The following is a 16334-nucleotide window of genomic DNA, read 5'->3' as shown; positions in this document are numbered from 1 at the left end:
AAGGTTTTGCCAGCCGACGTCAAGAGGGTCCTTCTGGCACATTCTGGAGGGAGCAGCTGGCAAATTCTGTTGTCCTGGGAGAGACCAAGGGAGTTCAGCCACTATTGATTTTGAGTGAGCTACGCACCTTGCTGCTTGTAACAAAGGCAAACACAAAACGACAAAGCAGAATTAATGTGGGTACAAGTTCATGTTGTTTTCCATTTTCGTGTTGCATTTCCAATGAGTAAAAAAATCTAATGCTGTAAAGGGGGGAAAAAGGAGGGGTCGGAAATCTAATGACTCAGACATGTAATGTTCATGTGCTGACAACTCAAAAAGGGGATCTAGAGACATGTTGTTTTGTCATGCTTTATATCCATTCCAGTATTTAATTTTGGAGGGTTTGTCAAGCATTTGGAATTTCTGAGTGTCCTTAGACAAGAGGTAAACATCTTCTGTCTGAATAAGTTTCCTTACAGAATTCTAAGAAGACATTGAATTGTGTTTTCCAAATGCAGGCTGCTAGGTGGCAGGGTGGGAGTAAAATCCAGCAAGTTAAGAAATAAGGCAAGCAAAAAAGTTAATTATTTTAATACTTTAGCAATAGTTGTGGAGGTAGAATGCCCTTTATATTGACCTACTCTGGGTAAGGTTGAGCTTCTTCCCCACTGAAGTCCAAAGCAGTGTACTAGCATAATGTAGGGCAAGAATTTGATCAAATGATTTTTTTCCGAGATTGGAAAAAAACCCCAATCCCAAAACAACCAAACAAAACCCCACATAAACATAGAGGTTTTACATGTGAGAACCTGGATCCTAGTGTTCATCAGAAACTTTTGAAAGAGATGCGGTTCTGCAACTTTCTGGAGATCCACATTAAAACAAACAAAACCCATAAAACAAAACCCTTTTCAACTCCTATGCTGTGAATACCCTTTGGAAGCTGAAACCATTTTTTCTCACTGGTAATCGAAACTTTTCCTTTTCAGAGACTGTTTATTTGAGTTAAACGGTTGAAATGCAACAACAATCTATAAGGAAGGCAGGATGACAACTTGCACATGGGAGGGGGTTTTAATCACCATATAATTTGCTGAATAAAAGATCGACAAATGGCCTAAGATTTTCAGTGTACCATATGAACATAGAAAGTTTAGATAAATACCTTACAAGTACATAAGGTATTAAACCAGTCTTGACACCCTTATGAACCCAAGACCAACGCAACACTTCTGAAATCTTAGTGAATGGGAAAATTTTGTGCAACATGGTTTTGTCACAGTTAATGCTAATTTCATTCTGAATTTAGAATCCTTTGTGCCATTACTATATGTTTACTTGTAATGAAGAAGGGTTATGATTTTATATCAGATGTAGGGAAATCGTGGATCAACTGAAATCAGAGACAAAATTCCACCTTCAAGGAGGTCAGCATCTCACCCAAATGAGGAGACATTCCCTGCCTTACTGCCAAAGACTTGGTATTAGTAATTGAAAAGGATATTCAACATCACTATAGGAAACAGAGCCATTACTGTAGTTCAGAAAAACTGAATAAGTGTATTTTCATGCATTTAATCTCATTAGGAGCATCAGATAAAAGTCTGCTGAGACACAAAAGAACTATACAGCAGAGATCTCTAAAAGTGCTGTCTGAGAGACTCAAAATTCTAAAGGGTTTTGCTTGCTGGGCATTGTGCATAAATTGCATTTAAATATTTGTATTTAAGATTTGGAAATTAAAGTAATCACTTCCCTCTATTTGCTTCCATTTCAGTACTTTTCCCATTATGGACCTAATGAAAGCCTTTTTGAAGTACAGCTGCTTGGTTTTCCTGCATAAAAAAGAAAATGAGGTCTAATCATCTAAATTCTGAATAATTTGTATTCATATTGCATAGACCCACTGAGTTTTTCATTCAGTGTTTGACCATCCTCAAAGTAAAATCCAATCCTTATTAAAAACATAGAGAAGCTGGAATTTCATATGGGGTAGGGAGTGTCTTTTTTTTTTTTTTTTTTTTTAAATAATTGAGGAACTTAATAATATGCTTCCTGGAATTTTTGTACAAAAAAACATGACTGCTAAAACCAGGATAAAGGGCTACATAATTTTCAAAGCAAAGCAAGAATATTGTTTCAACAAATGCTGCTAGCATTTGACAAAGGTGGTATTAATTTTGTGTGTGAACTGTGATAATCCCTGCCTATTTCTAAATCCCTGTAAATTGTTTCATAGGGCTTAGGAGTTATGACTCATTCACATTTTCTGACAAGCTATTGTCATGGGAGATCTAACACATAAGTAGGAAATTGGAGACATCTAGCATATTTGAACTAGGTACATCCAAAAAATTGAATACTTTACCTTGGCCTAACTGGAAAATCTGCCAGCTTTGGGTTTGAAAGTTGAAGGTAATATTAAAAGTGCCTTAAAAAAGAAATGATGAACAGCATTTTAATGGGTTTCTGTTTTACATTGTGTGGTTGAGTTGAATCCACAGATTCCTCCAGTTACATGACTGTGGGTGTCTGCAAACAAAATTTTCATATTCATTTTCTGTTCAAATGACAACAACTATCAGTCCAAGAAGCTTGACCAATTTACCAAGCTCCATACCAAATACAGCTCCAACCGAAAATCCCTGATCTAATGACTCCTGAGAAATACATTCCCATGCAATCATAGTGAGATCTGTAAAGCAATACCAGGGATTGCTTTCCAGTGATTTTCACACTCTCTTTTTAAAATGTCATTTTCAATAATCATCTTAGGATGCAAATGCTTTTGCAAAATGTGTGTGCTGACTGCAGGATGGGCTCAAGGTGGGCTGTTGTGAAACAAGAAGAAAGAAAGTGCTGTGTTGATCCCCGTTGTGTGTAGTTGAGAACCCTAATAATATCTGGTTCAAGCTCAGGGAATGCAAAAAGCCTCATGGCTGCTAATAATGCAATCTCTTTTTTACTAAGGAATCCCTCAGCTTTTATCACAACATTTTCTTTAATAGCAAATGTAGTAAATAGTACTTGAGACCTGGCTTGCACCATTCTTTTAGGAGAAGCCATTTTAAAACACATGAGAGAACACTAAGTGCCTCCTTAACTAATGTCCTCTGGCAGGGTTTGCTGTGCAGTTGAACATTTGTTCTAAAGGTTTATCTGATTATAAATTACTCCTTTCAAAATGGCAGCAACTGATTCCCACTAAAATATGAGTTTGCGTGCCGTTAATTGCCTGATTTTAATTATCATCCTCCAATATGGATTCATATTGGCTTAACTGCTTTTGCTTATTTTCTATGAATTGTAGTTCTTTTTGCAGGCCTGTCTCCCAGTTATGGAACATATAAGAAATGTGTATTAATTGCTACCATATTACTTAACTCTTATCAATATTTACAGTTGTTTTCTCTTTTTGCTGTCCCTTATTTTGCTTAAACCTTTCACATTACTCTAGTAGTCCAAATGGTTTTGCCTTATGAGCAAATGGCACAATTTTTTCCTTTGCTGCTTAAAACATTTGTTAATGATTTGGCAAGCTGGGATAGCTTCCACATGAGGAAGTAAGGGATGGTTTCTTTATTTCTGCTTCCTCACCATATAATAGATAGCGCTTCAAGAAATTAAAGTAACGGTGTTGTATTTTAGGTTAGGGTTCTTGAACATATTTTAAGTACTAAGCACCCTTATTCTACACATTATCTACTCATTTTTCTTCTTTCCAGCTTGCTGATTTGAGGTGCCACAAGCCTTAGACAGGCGAGTGAGGAGGTGTCACTTCCAGGCACGAGTAAGAAAGTGCTTGCAAACTGTTTTCACCACAGTGAATGTTATTTAACAGGAGAGTCTTTGGGAGAGACCCAAAACTTCCGTTCACTGCTCTGCTAGAGACACCAGCAGATTGGGAGTGACGATGCAAACAGGTGACACCAGCACCTTTGCTGCCACGTCCGGGAAGAGGACAACTGCGTTCCTCCTTCCTGCCCTGCACCACAGAGCTCAGCTGAGGAACTCAGGACCACGGTCTGTGGTTTAGCACCATAAAGCTGAGGCTGGTTGGTTCAAGGAGCTGAAATGGTGGTACCCCAGGTCCCTTGGAGCAGACAAGGCAAAGGAACATTCCCATGAAGGGTTTAGCCAACAGCCTGCCAAACGTGGCAGCTCCCAGCAGAGCTGGTGATCACCAGCTGATGGCAAACTGGTGCTCATCATGTTTTCCGTCAGCACAGAGGGTGCCAGCCAGGATGTTTGTCCTTCATTCCTCTTCTTACAGTGCCCTAAACCAAACACCAAACAAATGTCAGGCAGTCAGATTATCTGGCACTCCTGAGGAGCTGCTCGCTGTGCAGATCTTCCGTCAAGGTGTAGCAAGAACATCCTCACAGCAGTGTCTGCTAGGAAAACTGTTTGGTGATGTTTCTGCTGCTTTGACATTCATTCCTCTGCGAGACCCAGACTGCACACTCAGTTGAACTGCAGTGTGTTCACTCACACTGGGAGGCTGCCTTTTGGCAACCAGACTGATGCTAAAAATAAAACAACGTATGCAAAACAAACAAAAAACCTCCTTGCTAAATCCATAGTGGGAGTATGTTGCTTCAGAAAGCGCTGGGTTGTCTGCATATGCTTTTTGGTGTCTCTTCCATGAGAAAAAGAATGGAGGAAGTTAATAATGTAGTATTTTTGCAATCATCCATGCAAATCACCCCAGACAATAGCTGTGGCAGGCACAAAGTATAGAACCAAGTTTGGAAGCTTCTCTGATACGGACCTCATCTTACTTATAAAAACGTTGTTATAAGGATGCTGTTTCCTATGTGTCAGGCCTACGAAAAAAACCTGAGGGCTACTACTTCTCTTTATTTATTTAGGGGCAATGATGCCTGTGTTTTGTTTTCCCTTCTTGATTTTCTGTTTTTAATTGGAAACTTTGGAGATAGCCTGGCCTTCTGTGTTTGTGCACAAGTGTGTGCCTCCTGAGCCTTTTGCACTTGATTTTACACAAGTAACAGTATAGTTAGTACCGAATGTGGGTAAAAAAAAGAGATTGGCTTACAAAACACAGCGTACTTTAAGAAGTTAATGCCTTTGGAGTTTGTTTTACCTTTGGGGTTCTGTCCTCGAGCTCTGGTCTCAAAGATTTTCTCTGCAGTTAGGATGGGTGGGATGTGATTTACACACAAGAGCGGGGGTCTCACGTACTCCCGGCAGCGGCTCACGGGCAGCACCCAGCCCTTCTTGCGCCCAGGCTGGTCCCGAGGGGCCGCTCCACTCCCACCGCCCCCCGTTCCCCGAACGGACAGAACTCCCGGGTGATGCCAACCTGGGGGGGCTTCCGGCCCTCCGAGCTCTTTCTTCGCTGAACCTCAGACGAGTGGAAGCCTAAATAACGACGACGGTGATGATGATGATGATGATAATAAATAACCAATTAAATAACAAATTAAGGGGCTGAAGCAGCCCCTCAGCCTGGGTGTGCGGGGCGGGGGTACCCCGCTGCCCGTGTCTCCTCCAAGCCCGTAAAGCCGGCAGCGTAGCTCGCTGCTCGCTGCTCCGCGCCCTGGTAACGGCGGCCCCCGGCGGGCGGGAGGACGTGCGGGGCCGCCCGTCGCGGCTCTTTCCGCGTTGCCCGTCCGGGGAGGTCCCGCCCCAGCCCCAGCCCCGCGGGGAGGCTCCGGGGCCGGCGGGGGGGCGCGCCCCCAGCCCGGGGCCTGCGGCGGGGGCGCCGGATAAAGCGGTGCCGGCCCGTCCGCCTGCGGCACTGGGCGGCCGGGACGGGCCCAGCGGGGCGCCCCGCCATGGCGAGCCCCGCACGCCCGCGGCAGGAGCTGGCGGCCGAGGAGCGGCGGCTCCGCGGCGCGGCCCCGACGGTGCCCCGCGACGGCAAGCGGGAGGCGGCGGGGGAGCGGCTGGTGCTGCTGGAGCTGCGCCGCTGCGGGCGGCCGCCGTCCCCCGGCCCCGGCCAGCGGCAGGAGGAGGGGGAGGAGGAGGAAGACGAGGGGGAGGCGGCGGCGGGCGAAGATTGCTGCGGCAAGTGCAAGAAGCGGGTGCAGTTCGCCGACTCGCTGGGGCTGAGCCTCGCCAGCGTCAAGCACTTCAGCGACGCCGAGGAGCCGCAGGTGCCGCCCGCCGCGCTGTCGCACCTGCAGAGCCCGCCCGGAGAGGAGCGGGACCCGCCGCCGCCCGGCGCCGACCCGCCGCCGCCCGCGCTGCTCCTGGTGCCCGACTTCCCCGACGGCGGCGAGCCCAGCGCCGAGCGGCTGCGGCGGCAGCGCGTCTGCCTGGAGCGCCTGGGGCGGCCCGCGGCGCCCACCGACGTGCGGGGCACGGTGCGAGTGCTGGGCGGCCCCGGGCCCCGGGAGGTGACGGTGCGCTACACCTTCAACGAGTGGCTCTCCTTCGTGGACGTCCCGGCCGCGCCGCTGCCCCCCGAGCCGCCGGCCGAGCGCTACGGCTTCACCCTGTGCGTCCCGCCGAGCCTGCGGGAGGGCTCGGCCCTGCACTTCGCCATCCGCTACCGCAGCCCGCAGGGAGAGTTCTGGGATAACAACGGAGGCCGCAACTACACGCTGCGCTGCTGCGGCTGTCCCGGGGGCGGCCCCGCCGCCGCCGCCCCGCCGGGCCCCGCCGCGCCCCGCTACTGACGGCGGCCGGGCGAGCGGAGCCCACGGCACCCGGCCGGGCCGGCGAGGCCGCACCCGCGCCCGGAGCGAGGCCCGGCTCGGGAGGGACGCAGCCAGCGCGCCGAGGGCCCGGCCCGGAGACTGCCCCAAGTCTGGTGGTTTTTAAGCAGGAGCTTCAGTTTCGGCCAGCGAAATATGGATGTGCGTAGGCTCGCATTGCTGTGGCTTGTGGAATTGTTCTCCTTTTTGGTTTTTTGTATTTTTTGTTTTATTTTTTGAGAGAGAGCGCGAGGAGACTGAGTAGCGTGGGCTCTGCTTTTCCCCTCTTGAAGTGAATTTTTGAGGTCTTGATTTGGGCTTGACTCCACTTACCCGATTAGTCAAGAGCACTCGTGTGAAAACTTGGTGGGGTGTTCGCTACAGATATAAATTAGGATCCCAATTTTCCCGTTCTCAGATCCATTTGAAAGACACAGTACTGCGACAGCAATGGTCTGCTTTGTCCTTTTTCTGTTATTTTCTTTTAGTTCAATGGACTCCATAACAATACGATTCACTGTGGTGAGCACCTGTCAAACCCGTGACAGGCTTGCGTGCCCGTCCCACCTTTGCCACGGCTGCGGCAGCTCTGAACAGCAGGCGCTCTGTTTTGGGGCTGGATCTGGGGCTGGACTGGGCTGCCCTGGTTTTTGTCACTCAACACACTTTGGTACCGTGCTCACATGGAGATCCCGCCTGGCTAATAGCAGCCAACAGGGACTTGTGCAGAAAGGTTTTTGCTTAAAATAGACCGGTGACTTCTTTTCACACAACCGACGAGTCTAAAACCGGGACGAAGGAGGAGTTAAAATACTTGCTGATGCTGTGTTTATCAGGAGAACTTTGGTAACACCTTTGAGTCGTGCACTGTGAAGTGAAAGCTGGTGTTTGTCTCATACACGGTTCTGAATTTTCAGATTTGGGTCTGGCTTGGATGACCCTTCTCACTGAGGAGTGACGCTGCCACACAGAGAGGGTGTCCTCAGTAACAAATGGAAACAAGTGCCTTAGTTCAGATCTCCTTATGTTACATTTTGCACCACATTTCTCAAGTATTTATAATTTATTCAGCTTTTTTGCTACATATTTTTCTGTATTTGTATGTTGCTGGGAAAGGACTTTGTTGTGCACACGGCTGGACTTTATGGCGCTGGACACTTGAATTGATTTTATGGTCTTCACGCTTGCACTGCAAGCCTAGAGATTGACTACTACTGGTGTCCCAACTCTTGAAATTAAGCAAAAACTACCAATGCAAATGGGTTTGTAAGAATAAAAAAAAGTTTTAAAAAAAGCCATAGAGCTCACCATTACACTTACTTTCCTCCCCAGCCCCTTTTTTTTTTTAATTATTTTTTTTTTATTTTATTTAGCAAAATGTAACAGCAGGCTTCACAGTTTTGCAACCTATGGAATGTGTGTCCTGACCAGGGATGATCCTGTCTGTAAGCAGTGTTTAGGGCTGTAGCTGAAAATGACTGCTGTCCTGCCAGAGCATGAGGCAAACCACCCTTTGAGTCTGTGACAGGCATCCTCAGCAGAGCTGTGGCGTGAGGAAGTTTTACTAGCATAGGTAAAAAGTAGGTAGGTTATGGTCAAGTTTTGTTGGGGCTCTTCTGCAACTTTGATTCTTCTTGTTTTCTTTTGATACAGTATCTCAAAATATGGGTTATTTCTGCTTAATGAAGAACAATTGCCAGAATGCAGAAAATGCTCTGACATGGATGCATGGTGTTCAGTAAGACCATGGAATGTCATTTTCCTATTTTGAAACAGAGCACAGTGAGAGATTTTTCAGGTCTTCATTTCCTCTGAAGATGCAAAACATTTTAAAGGCCATCGTGACAACATTAGAAAAAATAGCTTCTTGATAAGATTCCCCATACACTTGAGAATATTTTCAAGCCTACGGCTAACCTGCCTTTTGAGCTGGCTGGAACAGACCCAGAGCTAAAAGCAGAGAGTCTGCTGGGGGAAAGACGGGAAGCAGAGGGAGCTTCAGACTAAAGGTGCTGCACTTCTGCTCACACGCACACTGCTGCTGAGACACAGCCTGTCCTCCCTCCTCCCAAAAAACCCTGCACGTACAGCACAGTGTGAGAACACAGCCAGAGACAAGGAGGTGTTTAATTCCTCGGGAAACCATTCACTGTTACACTGTATCAGTTGCTTTGACAACGCACAGAGGGAGAGCTCTGTGCAGGCAAACAGAAGTTTGTACTGTTGTCCTTCAGGTTACATGTGAACTCTCGCCAAAAAGTTTTTAAGGGAGAATAGTGAACTCTGCTGTTCCCCTACACGAGTTTGTTTTAACTTGTCATGCATTACAGGATTACAGGATGTTACATGGGATAACCTGGTATGAATTAGCCTTTCTTCAGATTGCTGCATCAATGAAATAATGTGCTCTTAGTGTAGTGTCAAGATTGATCCTTCATTTAAATATAATAATTGGGATTTCTGTAGCCCCTTCCTTATTCTGTGCTTTGTTTATTAGTTGCCTCAGAGAAGAAGGAAACACCGCCAGAAAAAGGAGGGGAGAGATCTCTCCCTAACAGAATTTAAAGGAGCAGCCATATTCTGGTGCCTGGGCAGAGGCGGTATCACGAAGAATGCTGGCTAGCTGTGCCTACTGATAGAGGCCTGGAAATGTTCTCTGGTCCACTGTAAACATTGACATCCAGAACATGTGACATTTCTGTGTGCTTTTCAGATGTGTGACCTGAAATTCGAAATGCAAGAAAGTACTTGCTGAGGCTAGGCAGTAAAATCTTGTGAGCGCTTCAGAAAATCAGTGCCAATTGAAAATCCTGCCAATTGTGTTGTGTTAATTGACAATTGCGTTAATTAACATTTTTGTGCTTTGATACCTGCTGAAGTGCTTTTATTTGTTATTGAGAATTACTCTTCGTGAAAAGAAGGAGAAAACCTCTAGATGGGAGTCAGACATACTCACTTTTTGATAGCCAGTACATTTCTTTGCTCTTAGGATTTTACAGAAGCATAGATTTCCAAAGTAGGGTTCAAAGACAGCCTGCTCACAGTTGTCTGTATTTTCATAGCTGAGGTTCCTGAGGGCTATGGAAAAGCAAGGCTTTATCAAAGATTACACTGGGCAGCAGTTGTAAAAATCCATCTGGACCATGTGTGTACCAAAGGCTTGCAAGCCCCCATCAGCGAATCCCAGGGCTCCTGCTCCTGACCATAGGTTGAGACACATGGCATAATTGCAACATTATTCTCAAAGGAATATTATCAAATGAAGAAATTTTAATTCCATTAAAATCTCAAGGCCAGTAGAGTGAAATGTTAAGTGAGACACTCTGTTTCGTTGCATTACTGTTAATGTATTTCATAAAGATTCAAAGCATAGCTTTTGGAAGATGTTCTCATAAACATGTTCCCTCCCCTAACCTAAATAAGAAATTTAAGATTTATTGCACTTTTGGAAAAACTCCAGCTCCAAAGATTTTTATTTTATGCAGATTTCTGTTCCCCTACCACAGATTAAGGACTTAGGGTACAAATAGCTGCCAAACGGTTTTATAGGTGTATATAAATGAAGAAAGTTTAATATAGTTGAAACTCTGTAGGGGTAACTGTGAAGGACATAAAAGGTAAATCTTCCTTAAGCAATTTTTTGCCATGTACACTTTCTTTTAAATTCAGATTTAAATGATTCAGGAAAGGGCTGTAAAGCTAAATTTACTTTGGTGCCATGAAGATCTGTAAGCTTGCATGAAAACTACTTCTGTTTTATTTAAAATTGGAGCTTTCAGTCAGTACTTGGAAAGTCTGGCTTCTGCTCCCATTGGCTTCGCTGGGATTTGGATCTAGCCCAAAGTACTGCAGGAAGGTAAGGGAAATGATCTAGGTTTAATTGTCCATTCTGTTCAGAGTCTTGTGTTATGGGGTTAGGATAACATGGCACTGTGATGAATGTTCATCTGTCAAGAGTTCAAAATCTGCTGTCTGTGCATGGCAGCAATTAAATCACCTTAATTGTTTTTTCATGATTCTTTCTGAGAGAGGGAAAATTACTTGCCTTGGATTAGCATATTGCCAAAGACTGTTATAAATATTTATGGGGTGTACTCTTTCAATAGAAAGCCTGTACATTCTTCACAGGTCTCCATAGTTCTTTTTCCCAAACACAGAAGAGTAGTTACTTGAATGCACTAATTACCATCATCTCCCCCTCTTGCAAAGCTTCAGTAGATACTGGTTTAACAGCAAAAAAAGGTAAGTAGCTTAGGAAGAAACATCTCTTGCAAAACATATTTAATTACCTCTGTAAACTGTGGAATTTTTTTGAAGGTGTGTATGTTTGTGAAACAGGTTGGAGAGTTACAATTTTTTTCCTTTTACAGTTGTAGAAAATACATGCTTTTGGAAGAGCTACTGGCTTCTCTGTTTTTTTTTTTTTTCTGCTTTCACACTAAGGCCTCATGCACTATTCTTATATTCTAAAATAGTGAAAAAAGTAGGAATGTAAACACTCAGTTAAACAGCTGCACAGCTTAGTTCTTTTTTTATAAAGGTCATCAAGCAAAATATTCCCAAGAGTATGAAATAACTATGCCTATGTTAAGAATGGCAGAATAAAGCAAACAGTATAGTCCTGACTTGAATAATGCCAGGATTTCACTGTAGATCATTATGGAAAACTCAGGAAAACAGTCAGAGCACAGCTCTTTCATGGCTCTGTTTACGCGTACATATGGGCTGTGCTGGGAATCAGGAGAGATGCATTTATGTTGTGTTATGGGAAGTAAAGTTGAGGGGCTGGTGCTTCTCCATAGTTATTCTGTCTGCTGGTTTTAGAGGGTAAAAGTTTTGCTTTTAATGCCTGGAAACTTGGAGGCTTTTTTTTTAAATAGAAATATCTTTTGAGAAAAGTGAGTACTAAGTTAAAATCCTTCTTAGCTTATTTCAATGCTGTATGTAAAGCACATGCTTCTCACTTGGGTTGCTCTCCTCCTGAAAATCTGTACCTCTGATATAGCTGGGCATTTTGAATCCAGGCTTTCAATTGCAGAAAAAATTATTGAGAGGTTGTAACACATAACAGAAATGCCTTTGAACAGTTACTAATACTAATCAAATTGTTCCTTTTTTCCTTTCAGAGTGCTGTTTCCAAGCTTATTCCGTAAAAGTTAGGACAAACTTCAGTATAGGCACACACTCAAATTTTGGTTCATACTGCTGAGGTCAATAGTTTGCTAAAGTGTCGAGATCGGTAAAAACCCATTTTTATTATAATACAAAAGCAAAACTGTTTTGCTAAGATATTGCAGTTTTAATAAAGATATTTATTGAGCTCTGTTCTAAGGAGAAAATGTATACTTTTTATAACAGTGAACATTGTATGTTAGTCATGGGATCATTCCTTTGTGTTTTAACTATTCCTGTTGTTTACACTGCTTTGACAAAATCCAACAAAGCTTCTGACAGCGTGCCAAGAGAGATTTAATGAGTATTGCAACGTAAACGGAACTGGTGGAGCGCAGAAGGTGCAGCTGTAAGAGCACAGCAGCTCCGAGGCTGGAGCACAGTGCCAGCTCTCCGGGCTGCTCTCTCCATTGGCAGCGATGAGCACAGCCCCAGCCAAGAGCAAGAACAGGGCAAGTGGACACCAAACAACACTCAAGTCACCCCAGCCTACAGCTGGGATCGACTTCTTAAGCCAGGTGTGGTTAGCAGGTATTTTCTTTCCATAGCTTGTAAGATTTCAATGATAAAGCACTTGTCAAGTTATGTTTTTGTACAGAACTGGGCATGTTTTGGCAAAATACCTTAAAATGGATGTCAGGCAAGGGAAAAATATATTTGTAGGTATTTTTCAATCATGTACAACTGATATGCACATAATTAACACCAAATGACCATGCACTTACATGTGTGTTACAAGCAAAGGAAACATACAGGCTTGTCCAAAAGAAGAAACAAGCACCTAAAATGCTTGTTGGGTTTGAGGAGTAAGTGATAATGCCTTTGCTGGCTTTGCACTCCTGTTAACAAGCTAGATAGTGTTACGCAGGCTTTTGGACTGTAGAAGCAGAGGAGTTCTTACCTTGCTTCTAATAAGTAATGTATAAATACTGTGTAAGTACAGTATAAACACCATATGATAAGCTGATCAGTAATTTCAAATAAGAACTGATATGTGCTTTACTGAGGTCAGTTGTCTTGCCCTCTGCAGTATGGACTGGGGACAGAGGGAAATTACAGAGCACCACCACTTTTCCCCCCCCTGCCTGGATGGTTCTCTCTGTAGAATGTACCTGAAGGCTACTACTGCTCCTCTGAAAGCAGAAGTAAGAGAGGGAATCTGAGTGGTAGCCTTGAGAAAGAAGATTGGAGCAGATGCCATGAACTGGGACTGCAGTAGTGTTTTATCTACCACAAAAACTTAACAACAGAATTTTTAGGCATTAATGGAGAAGTAATCTCCTTCATACTTTGGAAGGAATTAATAAGACATTTCACGTTCCCATGACTGCCTGCCTATATGACAGGACATACCATCTACAGCTGCGTTCTTGTTGGAAACAATGCTGAAGAACTGCACTGGAAAGGTATTTTTGAAGAACTGATTATACATTGAAAGAGTTCCCTTATTTTTTCACAAATATGGTGAAAACAGATTTAGGTATTAAAAAAAACCAAAACCAGTTATCGATAGAGTTGTCCCTCTTTATAAATCAGGGCTATTCTATTTATAAATATGTTTATTTTGCTTTCTAGCATACATTCTCAGATCCTGAAATTGTATGCAGTGCTTGTTTCAGTAATTAAGCTGTTTTAGACAAGGATTTTACATGTACTGTTTTAGCAACCAGGTTTCTAACAGTATAAAACTGGCAGCCCTTCCAGGCCTGTGTCATCTAAGAGTGTAAGATGCTGCATTTCTGTGAGCTCACTGGAAGCTTAAAGAGCAATCAAATCCTTCTTCCCCTGCACTTTCCCCATTAACTTAAGTGCACTTAATTATCCAGTTGTTCTGGATATTTCTGTTCAAATACAAAATCTAATGTATATTACCTATTAGAATAATTAAATTCCATTTTAATAAAATGTTCACTAAAAGCAATTTACATTGCAATACTTATACACCTAATAAGGGGAGAATTATTATTGTATTTGCTTTTTATCTGAAATTGAAAGGGGGGTACATTGGCAGTCTCAGGTACAGACTATTTTATTCTGTACATTACTATACATCTCAATATAACTGTCAAAAATGGTAAAATACACTTTAAAGGGCAGTGAGGAATGGGAGTTTGTTCTAAATTAGACACTTCAGTTAGACACTCTGCTTCAATAATGTTTTCACAGAGCATGAACAACACAGAAGAACATAAACAAAGATGAATTTTGTGAAGCAAGAAAAATAAGGGGTGGATTTCAAAGGTCACAGTGCTGTGGAACTAGTTTTGAGCTTCTGTTTCTTTACTTAAAACCCCCCAACAATTCACTGAAATAAAAGCAAACTATTTTTTTTTCCGGTATGCCAGCTTTGCACTGCTTAATTTTTCTGCAAATTTCTAACTGAAAACAAATTCAAGCACAGCAAAATTTTGAGCAAAACCTGATCAAAATTTTTCCTTTATTAATCTGTGGTCTTAAAAGTGTTGAGCCTTCTATGGATGTAGGAATAATCAATAAAATGCTATGCTGAGCACTTTTTCTAGGCAAAGCTTGTTGCCACTTCATGACTTACAGCACTTGAGTTACTGGTCCAGTCAGGTTCTTTTTCTTCTGCCAAAATTCACGATGTTTGTGAAAAAGGGAAATCTTTGATAAAGTTAGCTTTCTGCTAATAGCTTCGACTCAACAAATTAAAGGACTTGGTGGTGAAAAAACATTTGAAAGCTCCCAAGGCTCAGTAATTCAAGTCTTCCATTCTGCTATTCTGATCAGTTAATTGCTCAAAGTAGGACTGGTTATTAACTCTTGGAAACTAAAGAAAGAACTAGTGATTTTTTTATGTCACCTCCTGAAATGTCAAGGGATGCTCTTCAAGGAAACCACACAATGCAGCCTGTGATATCTGTAAGTATCAAAGTCCAGGAGACGAAAATTCTGATCATCTCTGGTTTTAATACTTTAAATAAAATATGTACTTACTAATTTAGTTCAGATGCTGGATATTTCTAAGTGCAACAGGATTAATACAAATTCAGTAACTGGGTGAAGGATTTTAAATCTTTAGGGGTTTTAAACCGAACATGTTTTTCGTGGTCAGTGAGAGACAATGTCAGCAGCAGAATAATGTAGCTGGTTGCAGGTAGTTTGATGAAGTTTTATTGTTGTAATAGAGCAGGAACTATTCCATCACATAGGACACACAAGCAAACAGATTCCAAGACTACCTTATATGCTATTATAAATCACAGCTATTTATCTTAGAACATGTGACCCTTTAGAAAATAGAACTGTGGTTGCCAAAAACAGTCTCTCAGGCATTTCTTATGCTGAACAGACAAGCTCAGACGTGGGCATGTGCAGTTTCTGTACGTGGTGCAGTTTCTGTACGTGGTGGCACTGTAGGATGCTGAAGATGGGCCAGTGTTGTTTCAGGATTAGAGGCTTTTCTTGGCTGTATGTCTATTGGATACTCAATGACCAATTTTTCTGTGGCATACATCTCGCCAATGGTAACCTGAAATCAAACCAAAACATCAGTAAACAGGTCATAATTTAGGCTGCACAAAAACCCCCAAGAATTGAATAGCCCAGATATTCAGCTTTTCCATAATTACATTTTTCTTTCTCTAAACATTTCTTTTTGTAAATAGTACACTTGTCTACATCTTAAGAAAAATAACCAGTACATAAAATACCTGCACATATAAAATCTTGAAATAATGACATTGAGGAATACCATTTAAAGTCTCAAAAAATAACATTAGAAGTTACAACAGAGAAAAAGCAAGCAGGTTCTATGTTGAGAAATATGAAAAGACAAATATAATGAAAAACAAAACTATGGATATAATCAGCAGGTGTTTCTTATTCTTTTTAGGTGGAGAGCCTAGATATAAATTGCATGGCATAGTACTATTTACCAGCTCCTTTGGAATCCTAATGTAATTTCCCTTATTAATGGGGAAAACAGTTCAACAGTTGTTAGTTCAGCAGCAGCATTTTACATATACTGGAGCTACCTCTTGTTCACAAGATGGTATTCAGACCCCCTATATTTGTGCTTTCTAGGAAAGCAAAATGAGGAAACGAAATATGACAAAAATGCAACATTGATGCTTTGACTCCTCTTGTTCTTTAGCACTTTCTGGTCTGCCCCATAACATTGGTAAATCGTGGTTGGATGAGCAGCTGTCAGTTGTCACACAGCTCTTGGCTTAGCAGCTGAGATGGGGAAGGAAGAAGTTTCATGCAAGTAGGGTAGTGAAGGCAGAAGACAATGTTTATTTTTAAAAGTATGGATTTTGGAGTCTACTTTTTAGTATCTGTTGTGCCCTTTCTTGCCCGTACTTTCTCCTTCAGGCCTGGGTACACAGCAGCTGCTCTGTGTCCTTTTCACAAAAAAAAATGTTCATACATTTAAGTGTTGAATTAGGACAAAAAAGACTAGATGCTGAATTACACTAAACATGGTATATTTAGTAGAATTCAATACTGTGCAAATTAAACCTAACAGCAAGTCAGGCTCTCAAAGTAGTAAAA

At 42.5% G+C, this 16334-nt stretch overlaps 2 protein-coding genes across 2 annotated transcripts in view; one reads left to right on the top strand and one right to left on the bottom strand.

The window, feature by feature from the left end:
- The first annotated feature begins 5542 nt into the window (after positions 1–5542).
- On the top strand, positions 5543–14421 carry PPP1R3G (protein phosphatase 1 regulatory subunit 3G). The gene has a single exon (XM_014275816.3). The coding sequence runs from the start codon at positions 5781–5783 to the stop codon at positions 6624–6626; it is 846 nt and encodes a 281-aa protein (XP_014131291.1). The 5' UTR covers positions 5543–5780; the 3' UTR covers positions 6627–14421.
- The window catches only part of LYRM4 (LYR motif containing 4), an 89202-nt gene continuing 83882 nt past the window's right edge, over positions 11015–16334 (bottom strand). The window contains exon 3 of the mRNA XM_005481707.4: positions 11015–15309. Within this exon, the coding sequence (XP_005481764.1) occupies positions 15136–15309 (174 nt within the window). The 3' untranslated portion in view covers positions 11015–15135. The remainder of the gene's footprint in view (positions 15310–16334) is intronic.

This window comes from Zonotrichia albicollis, chromosome 1 (genome assembly GCF_047830755.1).
Source record: "Zonotrichia albicollis isolate bZonAlb1 chromosome 1, bZonAlb1.hap1, whole genome shotgun sequence".
Taxonomy (NCBI): Eukaryota; Metazoa; Chordata; class Aves; order Passeriformes; family Passerellidae; genus Zonotrichia; species Zonotrichia albicollis.
Note: the sequence above shows the minus strand (reverse complement) of the source record. Positions and strands in the feature narration are given on the sequence as shown.

Excerpts from the sequence above, each read along its gene's own strand:
- PPP1R3G (XM_014275816.3), top strand. The coding sequence starts at position 5,781 with ATGGCGAGCCCCGCACGCCCGCGGCAGGAGCTGGCGGCCGAGGAGCGG.